The 15,065-nt window shown below is 39.6% G+C and overlaps 1 protein-coding gene across 1 annotated transcript in view; it reads right to left on the reverse strand.

The window, feature by feature from the left end:
- Positions 1–10,387, reverse strand: part of ARHGAP22 (Rho GTPase activating protein 22) — a 374,146-nt gene extending 363,759 nt beyond the window's left edge. Inside the window, exon 1 of the mRNA XM_056800688.1 lies at positions 9,957–10,387. Within this exon, the coding sequence (XP_056656666.1) occupies positions 9,957–9,990 (34 nt within the window). The 5' untranslated portion in view covers positions 9,991–10,387. The remainder of the gene's footprint in view (positions 1–9,956) is intronic.
- Positions 10,388–15,065: the final 4,678 nt, after the last annotated feature.

Genomic DNA, 15,065 nt, shown 5'->3' on the forward strand with positions numbered 1-15,065 from the left:
TCCCTTCCTTCCTTCCTTCCTTCCTTCCTTCCTTCCTTCCTTCCTTCTTTTCTTCCCCCCACAATTTCACCTGCATAGAGAACTCCTCCCATCACTGCTGAGGTAGACCTCCCAAGTAGTTTTTAGTTTTGGAATGTTTCCTGGGACACCAAGATGTTGACTTGCCCAAAGTCGTACAATCAATTTGTTCCTGATTCCAAGGCCAAATCCCTGTCTAGTACTCCAAAATGCATCTTGATTTCTTTATTTATCAATACCATCAACAACAATGATATGTGTTTGGGTCAGTTAGCTTCTAAGATCTATTCAGGCTACACTGCTGGTTCATCTCCACAGGATTTTCTCTCCCATGTCCTTGACATGGGGCAACCTTAACATACCTCATCATCACCCCACCTTTTTAATCTCCCTTTTCTATGTTATCTCCTTCCATTAGAATGTAAGATCCAAGAGGGCAGGAACCATGTAAACACAATATGTGCTTATTAACTGATTGGTTGGCTATCCTTTCAACTTTAGTTCTGTGATTATATGACTAAAAAGGGGTCTGGACTACTTTGAAAGGCAATAGATTCTTTCCTACCCCTCTTGAATTTAGGTCTTCAAGCAGAGGTTGGCTGACTGTTGGGTATGTTGGAGAAGAATTCTTTGTCAGACCTGGATTATACTAGCTACTATAACTCTTCAAATGATCTGAGGTTGCATCATAGTAAATGGTGTCTTCTACTAGCAGAGTTCACAAACTGACCACTTATTTTACACCTTAACAGACAATCTTCGCAAATCACTAAACAAACAAAAAAAATCAGTCTTTTAATGATGAATCCCTATGAATTTTTCTAGGTTAACCTGAGGATGGCAGAGATGAACTGTCCCCAAGATAAGATTTCAAGCATTTCTAGGTTGCTCAGCCCTCTAGAGTTTGTACTTTGCGGCCATATTATTCAAGAATCTAAGGAAACCTCCCTTATTGGCTTCAGAATCCATGTGGATAGCTGGATAGCTGAGTGAATTGAGAGCCAGACCTAGAGATGGTAGGTCCTGGATTCAAATTTAACCTTATATGATCTTTAGGTATGTAATCCTGGGCAAGACACAACCTCCAATGCCTCACTCTTCTGCCTTAGAATCAATACACAATATTGATTCTAAGACTGAAGGTAAGGATTTTTGAAAAAGAACCTCTGAAATGGGAATAGGCTGACAGTGACTGGGGTATTCTGGGGAAAAGACATGGGAAAAAATCAGTCTGATACTTATTGACAACTTCTCTTGGGATGTGCTAAAGAGGAAGGGTTTGCTTAGATTTTAGACTCTGTTTTAGTTAGATAACATGCAACATGTGGGCTGGAGAGTTTGCCTCTGCAAAAAGCCTTCTAAGGTGATGGATATCTTCTAGGCTTCCATTGCTACTGTGCTTCATGTAGTCCTCGGGACTTTTTCATGTCCAGATCTAGGCAACATTTATGTGACTTTGAAGATTATTCTTCCCATTTCAACAAACCTTTAAATTTTCATTGTCCCTATTCTTTATTCTACCTTAACTACCTACAAGAATGGCCATACATTCTATCTCACTATTGCTCCACTTTTTAAAATTGATTTTACATCCAAAAATCTCAAATTTTGAAACTCTCCTAGCAGATCATAGTTTCTTATTTCTATACTTCTCCCTTCCTATCCCTAACTCTATCTCCATACCTTCTCCCTTTCCCCATCTCATCTCATCTTATCTTATCTCATCTCATCTCTCTCATCATGAATGAACATTATATTGATCATAGTTCTTACATTTTTTCAAAGTTGTTTGTTTTTACAGCATAGATATTATTTTACAAATTGTTACCCTGATTCTGGTCATTTCATTTTTCTTCACTTTACAAAATAGGCTATAAAATTATTGATTTTAAGAACTTGATATTAATGTAAATTGTTCTGGCAAGTTCCTAACTTCCCTCCACTTCAGTCCATGTAGGTCTTATTTATGTTTTCCTTCTTAGCTTTATTATCAACCTCATTTTACAGATAAGGAATTGAGTCATAGAGAAGTTAAATGACTCATAACTACTTCTCAATGTGTTACATTGTTCTTTCATTGTTTTGTTTGAATTATATCTCCTTGAAGTCAGGGAATCTGCTTATTTTGTGACTTTCACAGCATAAAATATAGTGCTAGACACAAAATAGGTGCTTAAGAAATTCATGCTACCTTGACCTCAGTAATGTTAGATAGCCCCTGCAGAAAGATAGTTGAGTATTTTCACAGTAGCCTTCGGGGCGAATTTGTCCATCACTGCGTGGGAGAGTAAAAGAGATCATCTTCCTGGGAATTTTCTGCCTAATGATCTTTCCAGTGGTCTGGCATCATGTAAGGCTATATGGCCTCCTATCGTGGTTGTTCCAATCTGGGATGTACATTCCTTCATTGGAGCACAAAATAAATAGAGCTAACCTGACCCAGCAGGCTTAATTCTCCTCCATGCTAACAAATAAGTCAATAAGCACTTGAATACTTCCTTTGGGGAGTGCAGTACACTAGATGGGGTAGGAAGAAATGAAAGTTGGAATTCCTATTCTCAAATCTCTTACTCTCACCAAGGATTTTCCAATCCCTTCTGCATCAAGTTAGATGATTTGGAAGCTCAACGGATATTATTGAATGTTCCCAATTTCACAAAGAAAGGCAGAGACTAAAAGACACCTAAGCTATTCCCATTCTCGACTCAACACTCTTTTTATCCAGAAACAAAATGTAATGGTGCCATCATTTCCCACTTGTGACTACACATTACAAGTCTGACCCTCTCTGAGTGAATGTCTTTCATTTATAATGTAAGAGCAAGAAATGTGACTATAAAGTAAAGAGAGTAACTTCATAATTGTTTGCCTCCCTAAACTAGGCCTATCCCTTTAAGTCCAAGCTTTATACATATTTCTGCTCATCTGCAAAGAGAGACTACATTCATCTTATGACTTGGTTAAGAAAAAAAAAACAAGCCAAAATTTGAATATCTGCAAGCTTTTCTACTCTGGACAGAAGCAAACTATTAAACTGTCTTGTTTTTACAATAATTCTCTTCCTTGCAAAAGAAGCAATATTAGTTATTGTACAATTTTATTATTGTACAATAACAATTAGTTATTGTATAAGGTGCACTCTTGAGTAAATATCTTGCAAAGTATCAGTGCCAGTCATTTCTTCTTTTGAAGGAATCAGGTAATAATTTCAGGCACCCATAGCTGTACCTAAGAATCCTCGTATCTGTGGTGAATACAGCAGGGCAATGGTGGAGGAAGAAGAGTGTGATGGAAGCAATCTCCCCTTGACCAGGTGCATTTTAGCTATGAAACTTCTAGGGAGTCTTTGTGGGAACAAGACGACAGGATGAGAGGGAGTGGGACCATTGTGGTCCTCCATGGACATGGAAGTCTACTGATGATCAGAAACCATAAGGTAGATCTTTGTAAACAAAGAAAGCATACTTCTGTGAATGTTGACCCAAACTCTGGTTTTCCTATGTTAGTTATAACTCTGTAGGTCCTTGGGAAAGGAAAAGAAATAAACATGTATATAGTGGCAACTATATAACTATATGGTATATATAACATAACATAACATAACATAACATAACATAACATAACATAACATAACATAACATAACATAACATAACATAACATAACATAATATAATACAATACAATACAATACAATATAATATAATAATATAACATAATATAATATATACATCTATAGGATTATAGTATTACCTCATTTTGACTTCACCACAACACAATGAAGTAGGTGCTAGGGTTATCCTCATTTTACAATTGAGAAAACTGAGGCAGAGTTTAAAAGATTTGCCCAGGGTTATACAACTAGTAAGTACCTGAGATCAAATCTGTATTCCAGGCTTTCTGTCTGGAGACTCTATCCATTGTATCACTTAGCTGTCTAGGTAAGAAAGAATGTAAAAGAAACAAGAAGGAAAGAAATGTTGACAAATTCCCATGACTTTACAGTCTTGCTTCATATTGTAGAGAAGAGACCCAAACCAATAAACAAAGAACCCCTTCTGAAGCAATCTGTAAACTTTCGAATGCCAATTTGACTCTTGTCCTAAAAGGCATACCTACTAAGTCATTGCATTTCTAGCTGGTTCATTCCTGGGTTCTCTTCAAGAAACAGAAATAATTCTGTAAGAGTAGGAATAATATTAGCAAGTCAACAATATTTATTGTCCATTGAATGCTGGGAACTGAACTAGAAGCCATGGATGCAAAGAGAAAGACAAGGGCTAGGTTCCATATGACTTTTAGAAGTGTGTGGATTTTTTTGTTGTGGTGGTTTTCAATTTCATGTTAATCTATTCTTTTGTCCTGAAAGATTATGCTTTATAAATCAAACCACAAAATACCCTCCAGCCTTTCCCATCCCTCTTTGTACCATCACAATAATTCATGTAATGGAAATAAGAATCCATAGTCTGAAAAAGGATAAGACAATGATTTTAATTTTAAAAAATCCTTCCTTCTTTAGAATGTTCATTCTTAAAGCCTTAATTGCTTAGCCATTCCTAATTTGTATAGGCTTATGCATGTGTTCAGGGATCCTCTTAACATAAGATTTATAGGTAGAACATTTATATGTTGCTTTACATGCATTCCATTATTTGAGCATCAGCATAATACTTCGAAGTAAGCATGATAGATACCAAAATTTTATCACCTTACACAGGAGGAGATTGAGGCAGTTTAGTACAATGAGAAAAGGGACTGAGTTTGGGATAAGAGGACATGATCTCAATTCCCAGCTCTGCCATTTACTAACTGTGGTGACCTTGAGTAAATTACTTAACCTCTCAGGCCTCAGTTTCCTCATTTGTAAAACGAGAAGTTTGGACTCAACTTTTAGGTCAGAAGATGAACTCTGAGGCTCTTTCTGTTCTAAATCTCTGAAACTATGACTTGACTGTGATCAGCCAGTTGGCAAGTGCCAGAGAATGGTCTCAAATGGCCTGACTACAAATTAATTGTTCTTTGATTTAATAAAGTCCCCTAAAGTTCTAAGTGCTATGACATCCTATATTAAAACTTGAAGGATTTCTGGGAGGGGGAAAGAGGAAGGAGAAAGGGAGAAATTTAGGTAATATAAAAACAAAAGATATCAATAAATTTTTTTCAAAAGCATACTAGAGGAAAAAGCAAACTATAAAAAATGTGAAGTTTCATGTATAATCTTCTCCTGTTCTATTTTGTAAGTGGAAATGCAAATTTTATTTGAAAATTTTATTTGTTTATTCATAACATGTCGATACAATTTTTAATAATTATTTTCTGACATTTTGAGATCCATGTTATTTCCTTCCCATACCCTCCCCAAGTTGGAAGATAATATATTTGCTCATTTTACTTGGTGGTTAACTTATTTAGACTTTTAAAAAATTTCAAAGAAAAAACCAAGCTTGATGAAGAGTTCAAGTTTAACCCTCTCAATGTATTTAGCCAATAGCATCTGCTATAATAAAAACATGAACAGAATGTAGAATTGGAGGGACAAACATTCAATGATGAGTCTTGAATGACTTTCAGGTCAATGTTATATGTGAGGAACTTGGCTTTCAGTTATAGAGATAGACATTACTATAGATGATAGACATTACTATACGATAGACATTCAATCTGGTAGGCAACTGTTTGTGTTTCCCCAAACCCATTCTTCCACTTGAGGAGAGAGTGGATGGCAGCTAGACTCTCCTCTCTGCCTAGAAGCAGAGGTCAAAGGATAAGTTTGCATAGCAGAGAGCTGGACTATGGCCACTTGGGGGATGGAAGATAATTCTCTCTTTGTGAGAAAAACTAGCCTGGCACCAACCAACAACACTACTTAGAGCTTCTGTTAGAATGTGTTGTGAACTCATGGGAGAGCAGCTTTAAGTGTTGCACACTATTCTTTAAACATAGGATAGCAGCCTACTAGTTGCAAGATTCCCTGAGGCCAAAAGTAATCTCTTCTCAAATATTCCTAGGGCACTTCAATTTCCCCTTTTCCTCTTTTACATCTTATCTTGTTTTATAGGAATCTGTGCACATTCATATTCGCTCCCCCTCAGGGTTGGCTGTGGAAATATTTAGCAAGTGGCTTTTATCAGCAAGACACAAGAGTTTGTCATTAAACCTAAAAGTGGGATTAAAATGTATTATTGTTTCTCTAAATCACATTCTTAAGTCTAGACCATCAAAATCATAGATGGAGCCATGATTTGTGGCATTTGCTGATTTCTGAGGTGTAAATGATTACATTGAAAATGTAATAATTGGATCCCCATGGAGCTGGTTCTAGTATAATGTAAGCTCTCTGAGTTCAGGGACTATGTGATATTGAGCTTTATGCAATCAGAACAGTTAATCTCTCTCTCTCTCTCTCTCTCTCTCTCTCTCTCTCTCTCTCTCTCTCTCTCTCTCTCTCTCTCTCTCTCTGTCTCTGTCTCTCCCTGTCTCTCCCTGTCTTCTCTTGTCTCTGTCTCTCTCCCTTCCCCCTCCTCCCCATACATATATGTCATCAGCTGATATTCAGTAAATGTCTCCTATATATATTTACCTATATGTTGTTGAACTCAACTGAATTAAAATAAGGATGACTTAGTAGCACTGGACAAAGTTGCCCTAGGTATAAATCAAGTATGTTGACCTACATATGTTATTACCAGAGCTGGTAATGTGAGCCAATATTTCAACTACATCCAATTCAATTCTAGCATCTTACACCTTCTCATTATTCACACATTTACACTCTTGGTTCAGCTTTCACCACCTCTCATCTAGATTATTTCAAGTCTCCTAATTGGTCATCCTGACTCAAGTTTCTCATCACTCCTGCCCATGCTAAACTTTGCTTCCACAGAACAGATCTCTGTAGCACACATCTAACAATATTGCTTTCCTATTCAATGGCCCCCACTGATTATCTCTTTGGTCTCTATGAGAAAATATTAGCATTTATGCTTAGCTTTTAAAGCTTCTTATAACCTAAAGCTAACCTATTTTTCTAATTTCATTAGGCATTATTCCCCCTTCCCTTCTCTGTGACCTAGACAAATTGCTCTTTTTTTTTCCTGTCCTTCACATAAAACATTCTTTTTTCTAATGCAGAGTCTTTTTGCTTGCTATTCCTATAGCAGAAATAAACTCTCTCCTCAACTCTGGTCCATAGAGTTCCTCCTTTCCAATCAGTTTAAACACCAACTTCTGCATGGAGTCTTTCTGATGCCCCCACCCCTCACTGTTAATTCCTTCCCTCCCAAACTATCTGGTATTTAACAATTTTGCATTTGTTCTCTTCAAATTTTCATCCTCTTTAGATGTATTGACTCTCTGTATTCCTCATTAAGATGGAAGCTCCCAATGAGTAAGGATTGTTTCATTCTTTGAATGTGTATTTCTAGCATCTAGCACAATGCCTAGCACACATTTGGTATTTAATAAATGTTTGTTGATTTATTAAATTAGACTCTTATTTGTTAAATGCTTACTATATGCAAATCCCTATGCTAGGTGTTACAAAAAGAGAGACAGGGATAGCAATAGAGATAGAGATAAGGATAGGGACTGGGTCACCATTTCATTAGAGAACTCTTATGCTGGGAGCCATCAGGCCATGAAGTCTTGACAAGGTCACACGTGGAGGCTAAGAGGTCACAGAGTGGCCCCTTGGCAAGATGGAATTGCCCACTTAGCCCCCTCTGCATGACCTCTCTCATTAACACCCCTTACTAATGGAATTGACATGATTGTTATCCCCTCCCTAACCTCAGAAGGAATAACATAAAAGCAAAATACCTGTACTCTATTTCTCCAAAACATCACCGAAAGATCAGACCCTCAAACTGTTTTTATAAAACCCAATCCCAAGAGACTTCCATGGGTTAACTTTTACTTAGATACATAATTCCCAGTAAAACCATAGCCACAAGCCAAACCCAGAACTTTCCCACTCACAGAAACTTGTTTTCCTGAAGCTAGCATACAAATCAATCATAAAAGCCCATACAAAATGTGCAGGTACACCAAGCTTCATCATGCCTCATGTGATTTGATTCTTCCCCTTGAGAAACGCCCTAGTAAACTGTGAAAAATGATCAGTCTAATATTAAATCTGAATTCTGTTCTTAGTACCTTTCAACCTCAATGTTATGATTGTTGAATTGTCTTTAAAATTTCTGATTATTTCTTTTTATTAAAAGTAATTAGTAAATTTCCTTGATTGTTTGTAAGCTTAGACTCCTCACAGGTTAATGAGAAAATTAAGCCACCTGTGACAAAATCATTTATCTTGTGTAGAACCTTTGTACGTTTTGTCAAATCAATAATTACAATACAAGAATATGAAATGATCTTAGAATGTTAATCAAGTGACTTGTTAAAAGTTAATGTATCACTTTTCCAATCTCCTGGATGATGAAATCCCCTTTATCAATGGTCAGTACTTTCTCTGCAATGTAGAGTCTAAGAGAGTTGCCTGCCCTCTAAAAGAGGGTGAGCAACTTTCCCCAGGTCACCCAGTCAGATGCCAAGCATATAAAGACAGAACAGTACTTGTGCTTATGGAACTTTCTATTTTGTAGGGTGCATGTAGAATAAAACATCTACGCAAATAAGCAAATAAATAGGATGTCCAAAGTTATTCATGAGACCAGTTATGCCGACTCTATTTATAGATCTGTTAGATGGTGCTAAAACAGATGGATTGCTCACTGGACTTTTTGTTATGGGTCTCACAAAGGGTTTGCCTTCATTTTAATATTAGACATGACAGGTGGCCAGTTAGAGTTCATTCCTTTTATCACAAACTGAAAGAATGTACGTTTCCCCTGTTAGTCACCATGCAAACCGCTGAGCAACAAGCAGCAAATTATTTTCTTTTGGTGGGAGGATGTGTAAGGGTCTAAGGGAGACAAGGTGAAAGGGCTTACCCTCTAGCTAAGACCCTGGGGCAGTGGTGTCCTTTGAGTGTCCATATATTCATTCCAACTTGTTCCACATTGGAGCAAAGGGCTCACCCACCCAGCCCAGATCAGCATTCCCCACAGGCTGAGTGTCTGTCTTCTATCATGAAGTGTATCCTCCCATGCCATCTTCAGCCTATCTTCCCCCTGTCTTGGTGCCTTTCTTTCCCTTTGTCCTTTCCAGCCATGGACAGAGGCTGCTTCTCCTCTGTCTGTGGTGCTGGAAGTAATAAAGCCCCTCTAATGACTTCCTCCCTCTGCTCCAGCCACCTGGCTGCCATGCTGCACTCTATTTAGACCTCTTGGGAATAGCCACTAAATTGTTTTAACAAAAACCTAATATCTGATCTACATGAAAGCCAAAAACTACATTCAACTAGGAAATGTGTTCTGCAGGCTTATGCGTATTCATGATGGTGAGAACTGGCTTTTTCATTTTTTAAAAGAAAAAAAAAAGTTTTACAAACTTAGAGTTGCTTTACAGAAACATGCCACATGATTACCCTGAGAGGTTAAAAAGCAGAGGGAAGCCTATCAGTTGTCCCAGATGGGAAGGACTCTTGGTCATGTAGGGAATGGACCTTCTTGGATACCAACCACCAAATGACTTGTGCCGGTGTTAATAGTGATAAGTAGCCTCTGCGGATGGACAGTCTCCAATTACTCTGGGATCCTGTGCTGCTCTTCCACTGAGATCTTAGGCAGGCAGAGGATGCTACAACCCTTCAACTAAGACCCACCAGCGGCAGCCCAGAAAACACCTGCCACAAAGCATCTAGAGCATTGAATGACACTCTCTACTTAACACCCAGCCATCAGCAATATGCAAGGAGGGGTGGGGTAGGGAGGAGAGTTAAAAATGTTCATGGAGGTTAATATAGTGGGGAAATAGTAATGGATTGCGTTGTTTTGGAGGGGGGAGGATCTCTAGAAAGGCAGAAAAGTTTTACTTACCTCTTCTTGCCTGTCTTATCTTAGGACTCAACATATTCCTGCTTCCAGCTTATCCTTCCTTACAGTCCTGAGCATGCTGTGACCCTCCTGCCTTGTTGCTGCTTCCCCTGTTGCATCTCATCGTGCCATATCCTGTCCCACTGGCAGTAGCTTCCCAGAGCCGGGCTTCCCTGGTGAGGTTCACTTCTCTCTACTTTCCCAACTGGCCTTGGAAGGGATGTCTTGCATTTGACTAAATAAACCTTAATGTATTATTTATCCAGCCAAGAATTAATTCCCATCCAAACTAACCATTAAGTGCCTCGGTAATTACTGTCGATAAATCACTGGAGCACAGACATGAGGGGCTGGACCTGGCTCCTTCCCCTAATTGGCCACACATCAGTGTTATTAATATGCCTCAGCAAGAAAACCAGGAGCCTTAAGGCTCGAGTCCCCAGTCCTATCTACTATTTCTGCAGAACGGAAGCTTGGGCTCAAGAAGAAGCAAATCAAGAGCGAGAAGCTGAGATTCTGTCCGAGCCTTAGTTAGAGGAGAGGACGGGAGGGGGGGAGGCTGTCACTGGGGGGATGGGGGGAAGGGCACCGAGATCACGAGGCTCATCGCGGATCTGATAAGGTCCTACATTAGGAGCAATAATAAGTGCACAGGTCCACAGGGAAGAGTTATGTCAGGCTGCCTACTGAGTAATGCATTGAGAGATGGGGCTGAATCATTGCTTGGTTTGTATTTCTGTAAGGGGGGTGGGGGCGGGGGCGGGGGAAATAAGCATGAGAAAGCAAGAGGGAGAGGCAGGAAGAGAGCAAGCCAGTGGAGAGAGGGAGAAAAAAAGCCAGCCCGGCATGGCCACCCTGGAAATGCTATAAGGTGGCTGGGATTAAGAGGTCAGAGATAACTCTCCCTGGGACTGCCAGGTAGGCAAGACTGGAAGGGAGCCATTCCAAAATCCCACCCAAGCACCTGAATCTGGCCATCCTTAAAGCCACTTGATGGGTAGAAGCCTAGGGAAGAAAATGCCCCTCTCCAAGCATGATAGATAAGGGACAAAGAAATGATGCAACAATTTAAAACAGATCTTGGGAGGGGGAGGGAGAAGAGGAGTCAATTAATTTTGTTCCTGCTATTTTCCCTCCCTGGCCTGCCTAGGAGGAATTATGTAAAAATCTCTTTCCCCAGTGTTGGGAGATATTTTTCTCTTAGAGCTAAATTGCACCCACTCCGGTTTTCTGTTCTCCAGAGAACATTAGCAGTGGGGAGATCTCTGTGAGGAATGCTAACTACCACTATTTACATATCACAACCATTCTTTCTGAGTTAATAAGGTGCTCTGCCAACAGCCTATTCCTTTGCTCAGCAGTCTCTTAATTTCTAAATGATGGGTGTGGGGTCTCAGGATTTGGCTCCTAGCACATCAAATTACCAATCATTTAATGCTAATAATTCTTTTCTTTATATACATCTCTTGGCTTATCACTGAATCATTCAGTCCCCATCCCTGAACCCAAATCTGGCCATCTTTTACGAACATTTCAGCTGCTTCTGAGCCTGACTTTTGTAGTGCTGTGAAATCTTTGAGGGCTCCAGGTTCAATGAAAAATGGAACACATGATTATCTTATGCTTCATTTCTCATAGTGTCATCTGTGTTAACCTAAGGGGGGGGGGCTGATCTGGGATGCAAATAATATTGATGAGGTTTCTTTGGGGCTTTAACACCTTTTGGGATCATAGTTCTGAGCAGTTGAGGGAATGAATGAATGAATGAATGAATGAATAAGTACTTGCTATGTGCCAAGCTCTGTGTTAAAAGATAGGGATGCAAATACACAGATGATCCCAGACATCAAGGAGCTTCCATTATAATGGGGGAGATAACACACATAGGTGAGGAGAGGCCAAGGAGGGGTCTTTTGGCTTGAGAAGCCACAGAGATCTGGGAAGGATTCACCTAGGTGAGCTAAACTTTGACTAAAGATAAAGATTCTGAAAAGCATTATTGAATTGGGAAGAGAGGAATATCCTGAAGAGACTTCTGGGATTTTGAGTTTTCTGTGATCTCAAGAGGCAGGAGAATTTGTCCTGGTAGGACTTGGAAGAGTCCTTTGAAAAGATGGAGAAGAGCACAGAGGTTGGCAGGGGGCTGGAGATGGGGAGGGGGAAACAAGAGGCCTTGCCTCAGTTACATGGCAGAAATAGGGACTTGAAGCCCTGAGAACAGTTTTGTAGTTTCCTCTCTCCAAGTTCTCCTGAAGAGATGAAAGCTAAAGAGGGTTGAAGATGGGGAGTTGGTAATAATTTTTACAGTGTCAGTGATTTCAGAAAAGGCTTCTCTTCTTGGGCCACTGAGAAAGGAAGGCAGGGTGATAAGCAAGGAGAGGTAAAGACTGCCTCTGACCAATCCTGGTCAACAACAACCAAGTCAGCATTATTCCCCAGGTCTGTGGGCTGCATACAACTGCAGTTTATTTATAAGCATATTCTTTTATTCATCTGTAAACTATATTTTACAAGAACTAGTGCTATTCTCAACAAAGATAGCTGGGTGGTGAACTGGATAAAGTGCTGGATTTAGATTCAGAAAGTCCTGAGTTCAAATTTGAACTCAGATGCTACTAGCTCTGTGACACTGGGCAAGTCACTTAACCTCTACCTAGCTTAGTTTCCTCATCTGTAAAACAGGTAATAATATTACCTACCTCACAGGGAATCAAATGAGATAATATTTGTAAAGCACTAAGCATTGTGCCTGGCTGTTTCATAAAGGCTTATTTCCTTGATTTCCATGGAGACAAACCTAAGGCATTCCTAACTGAAGCATTTGCACTAGACTATATTTGAGTCAAATAGAGATTCTCTTGGAGAGATGACCATAAATGGTCTTTATAAAGGTGGCCCAGGACTATGGATCTTGCTTCCAGAAAGTATGGAGGGCTTGGAGGATTTTATAGTAATCTATACTGTGTCCCCAATATTTGTCTTCTTCTGTGGCCGGAGAATTGGTATTATTTATGTTTAGAGAGTAAGCTGTTCTTTCTTAGAATAGAAGACAGAGGAATTTGAAGAATACTTTCCAATTCTGTAGGTTAAATAATGTTTCTTCTCAAAAAATTTGAGGGGTCAGCTAGGTGGCTCAGTGGATTAAGAGCCAGGCTTAGATATGGGAGGGCCTGGTATAAAAAAATAGACTCCAATACAGGACTACAATCCCCACAAGCCTTTGCTCCACTTCCCCAGAATGCCTTGTAATCTCACCTGGGCCAAGATTGAGAAGGTATTTAAGCTGATTCAAAGGCTTTTGAGGTCTTTTTTGGACTTCCGCTTTGGAGCAGATGCATCTCTTCTGTGATGTGAGGTTATCTGGCCTAGGCCTCTGGCCTAGGCACGTGTTTTTTCTTATTCTGTATTTTCTTTAATCCTTAACTTTTAATAAACCTCTAAAAATATAATACTCCTTGCAGAGAGAAACTAATTTCTACCTGCCTCAGTCTCCCCATATTCCTAAATTTTAACTGTTACAGATGGCGACCACTAGGTTGGATGAGAACTTCTCAAATTTTTTAGCCTAGATAATGATTTTTTTAAAGCCAAATTTCTCCAAGATGCTCTTTAGAAAACTATCTTGATCAGCTCCTGCCTGCGGCCCTCTCCTGCTCCTGCTTCTGCAGCCTCTCACCTGGTGCCCAAGCTCCTGGCCCTGCTTGTCTTTTTTTTTTTTACCCTCCCAAAGCTGTTGATCAGCTCCTGCCTACCTGCCACCACCATCTGCTTCTGACAGCCTCTTCTCCCGGCCCCACCCCCGCTGCCTGCTCTGCTCGGCCCTGCTTGTCTGAGCTCCAGCTCTGGCCCCGGCCCAGCAGACTTTCTCTTGCTCACCTGGCCCACCTGATTCAACCAAGATTGTAATCACCTGATGACCTGCCTGCCCAACAAACCCAGATCCTTGGTGGGTAACAAAATGGGGGTGGGGGGGTGTATTGACTCCATGTGGGCGGCCTGGGCTCCATGTGGACTGGGGCAGGAGGAGGTATCAGAGCAGGGGGAGAGAGAAAAGGGAGAGGAGAAGAAACAGACTTTTCAAACAGAAACTTAATAGCAATGAGCTGTTTAAAAGGATACCTTTTGACTGTTCTGGTAATTTCATTGATTTAACCTGCATGCCAGAAGAAAGATTCAGCCCAAAGATTCAACTTTGGGGAGTCAAATGGGTGGCTCAGGGCACTGAGAGCATGGTCCTGGGTTAAAATCTGGCCTCAGATACTTCCCAGCTATGGGGCTCTGGACGGGTCCCTTGAAACCCATTGCCTAGCCCTTACTACTCTGCCTTCCGACAATAGACATTTAAATGGATAAACACACCTAAGGAACTTTAAAGACTAAAGGCTATATTCTAAGGCATTTCAGACTCCAATGGTTTATAAAAATCTCTGTATTCTATTGCATTTTTTGTTATGGTTTAACTTTGTGATTTTAAGTTCATATATTACTGGATTCAATATTATTCTGCTTGAACTGAAGGTTGATTGAATTTATTTTGAATGTACTGAGTTTTGAAATTCTGTTGTTTTCCCCCTATAACTGTGTTGAACAAATATTATTGTGAATAAGCCCATATATGAAAAAACAGCTTTTTTCTATTTTGTCAAGGATAGATGGACTTCAGAACTGGTTATAATTGTATTAACAACCTTGGAAAAATTTAATGTGCTAAATACCTCAAATGATTAGATTTTAAGGATTTTTTAAATATGATTTTTGGAATTTTTTTTAACAATCTGGTTATTTTTGCCTGCCCCTACCACGAGGTAAGGCCCATTACAGTAGCTGAAGTGAAATACATTTTATAACCCCCAACCTTCCCGCATTTCTAAATATGTGAATGGAAGTTGGGCAGTTAATCTCAGGGCATTGGTATCCCTAAAAGCCTCCAAAAGGATCACCCCTTTATTTATACTCTTCAGCTCACTATTTTACTTCTACCAGAATGATATATAGATTTCTTGATTATGTTCTTAGCCCAAGATGAGTTTTACTTTGTTTAAAGATATGTTTATTACCAAGGTTGAAAGATTGCTATGTTTGTAAAAATTGTGACAAATATCCATCAATTCA

This window comes from Monodelphis domestica, chromosome 1 (genome assembly GCF_027887165.1).
Source record: "Monodelphis domestica isolate mMonDom1 chromosome 1, mMonDom1.pri, whole genome shotgun sequence".
In the NCBI taxonomy this organism is placed as follows: Eukaryota; Metazoa; Chordata; class Mammalia; order Didelphimorphia; family Didelphidae; genus Monodelphis; species Monodelphis domestica.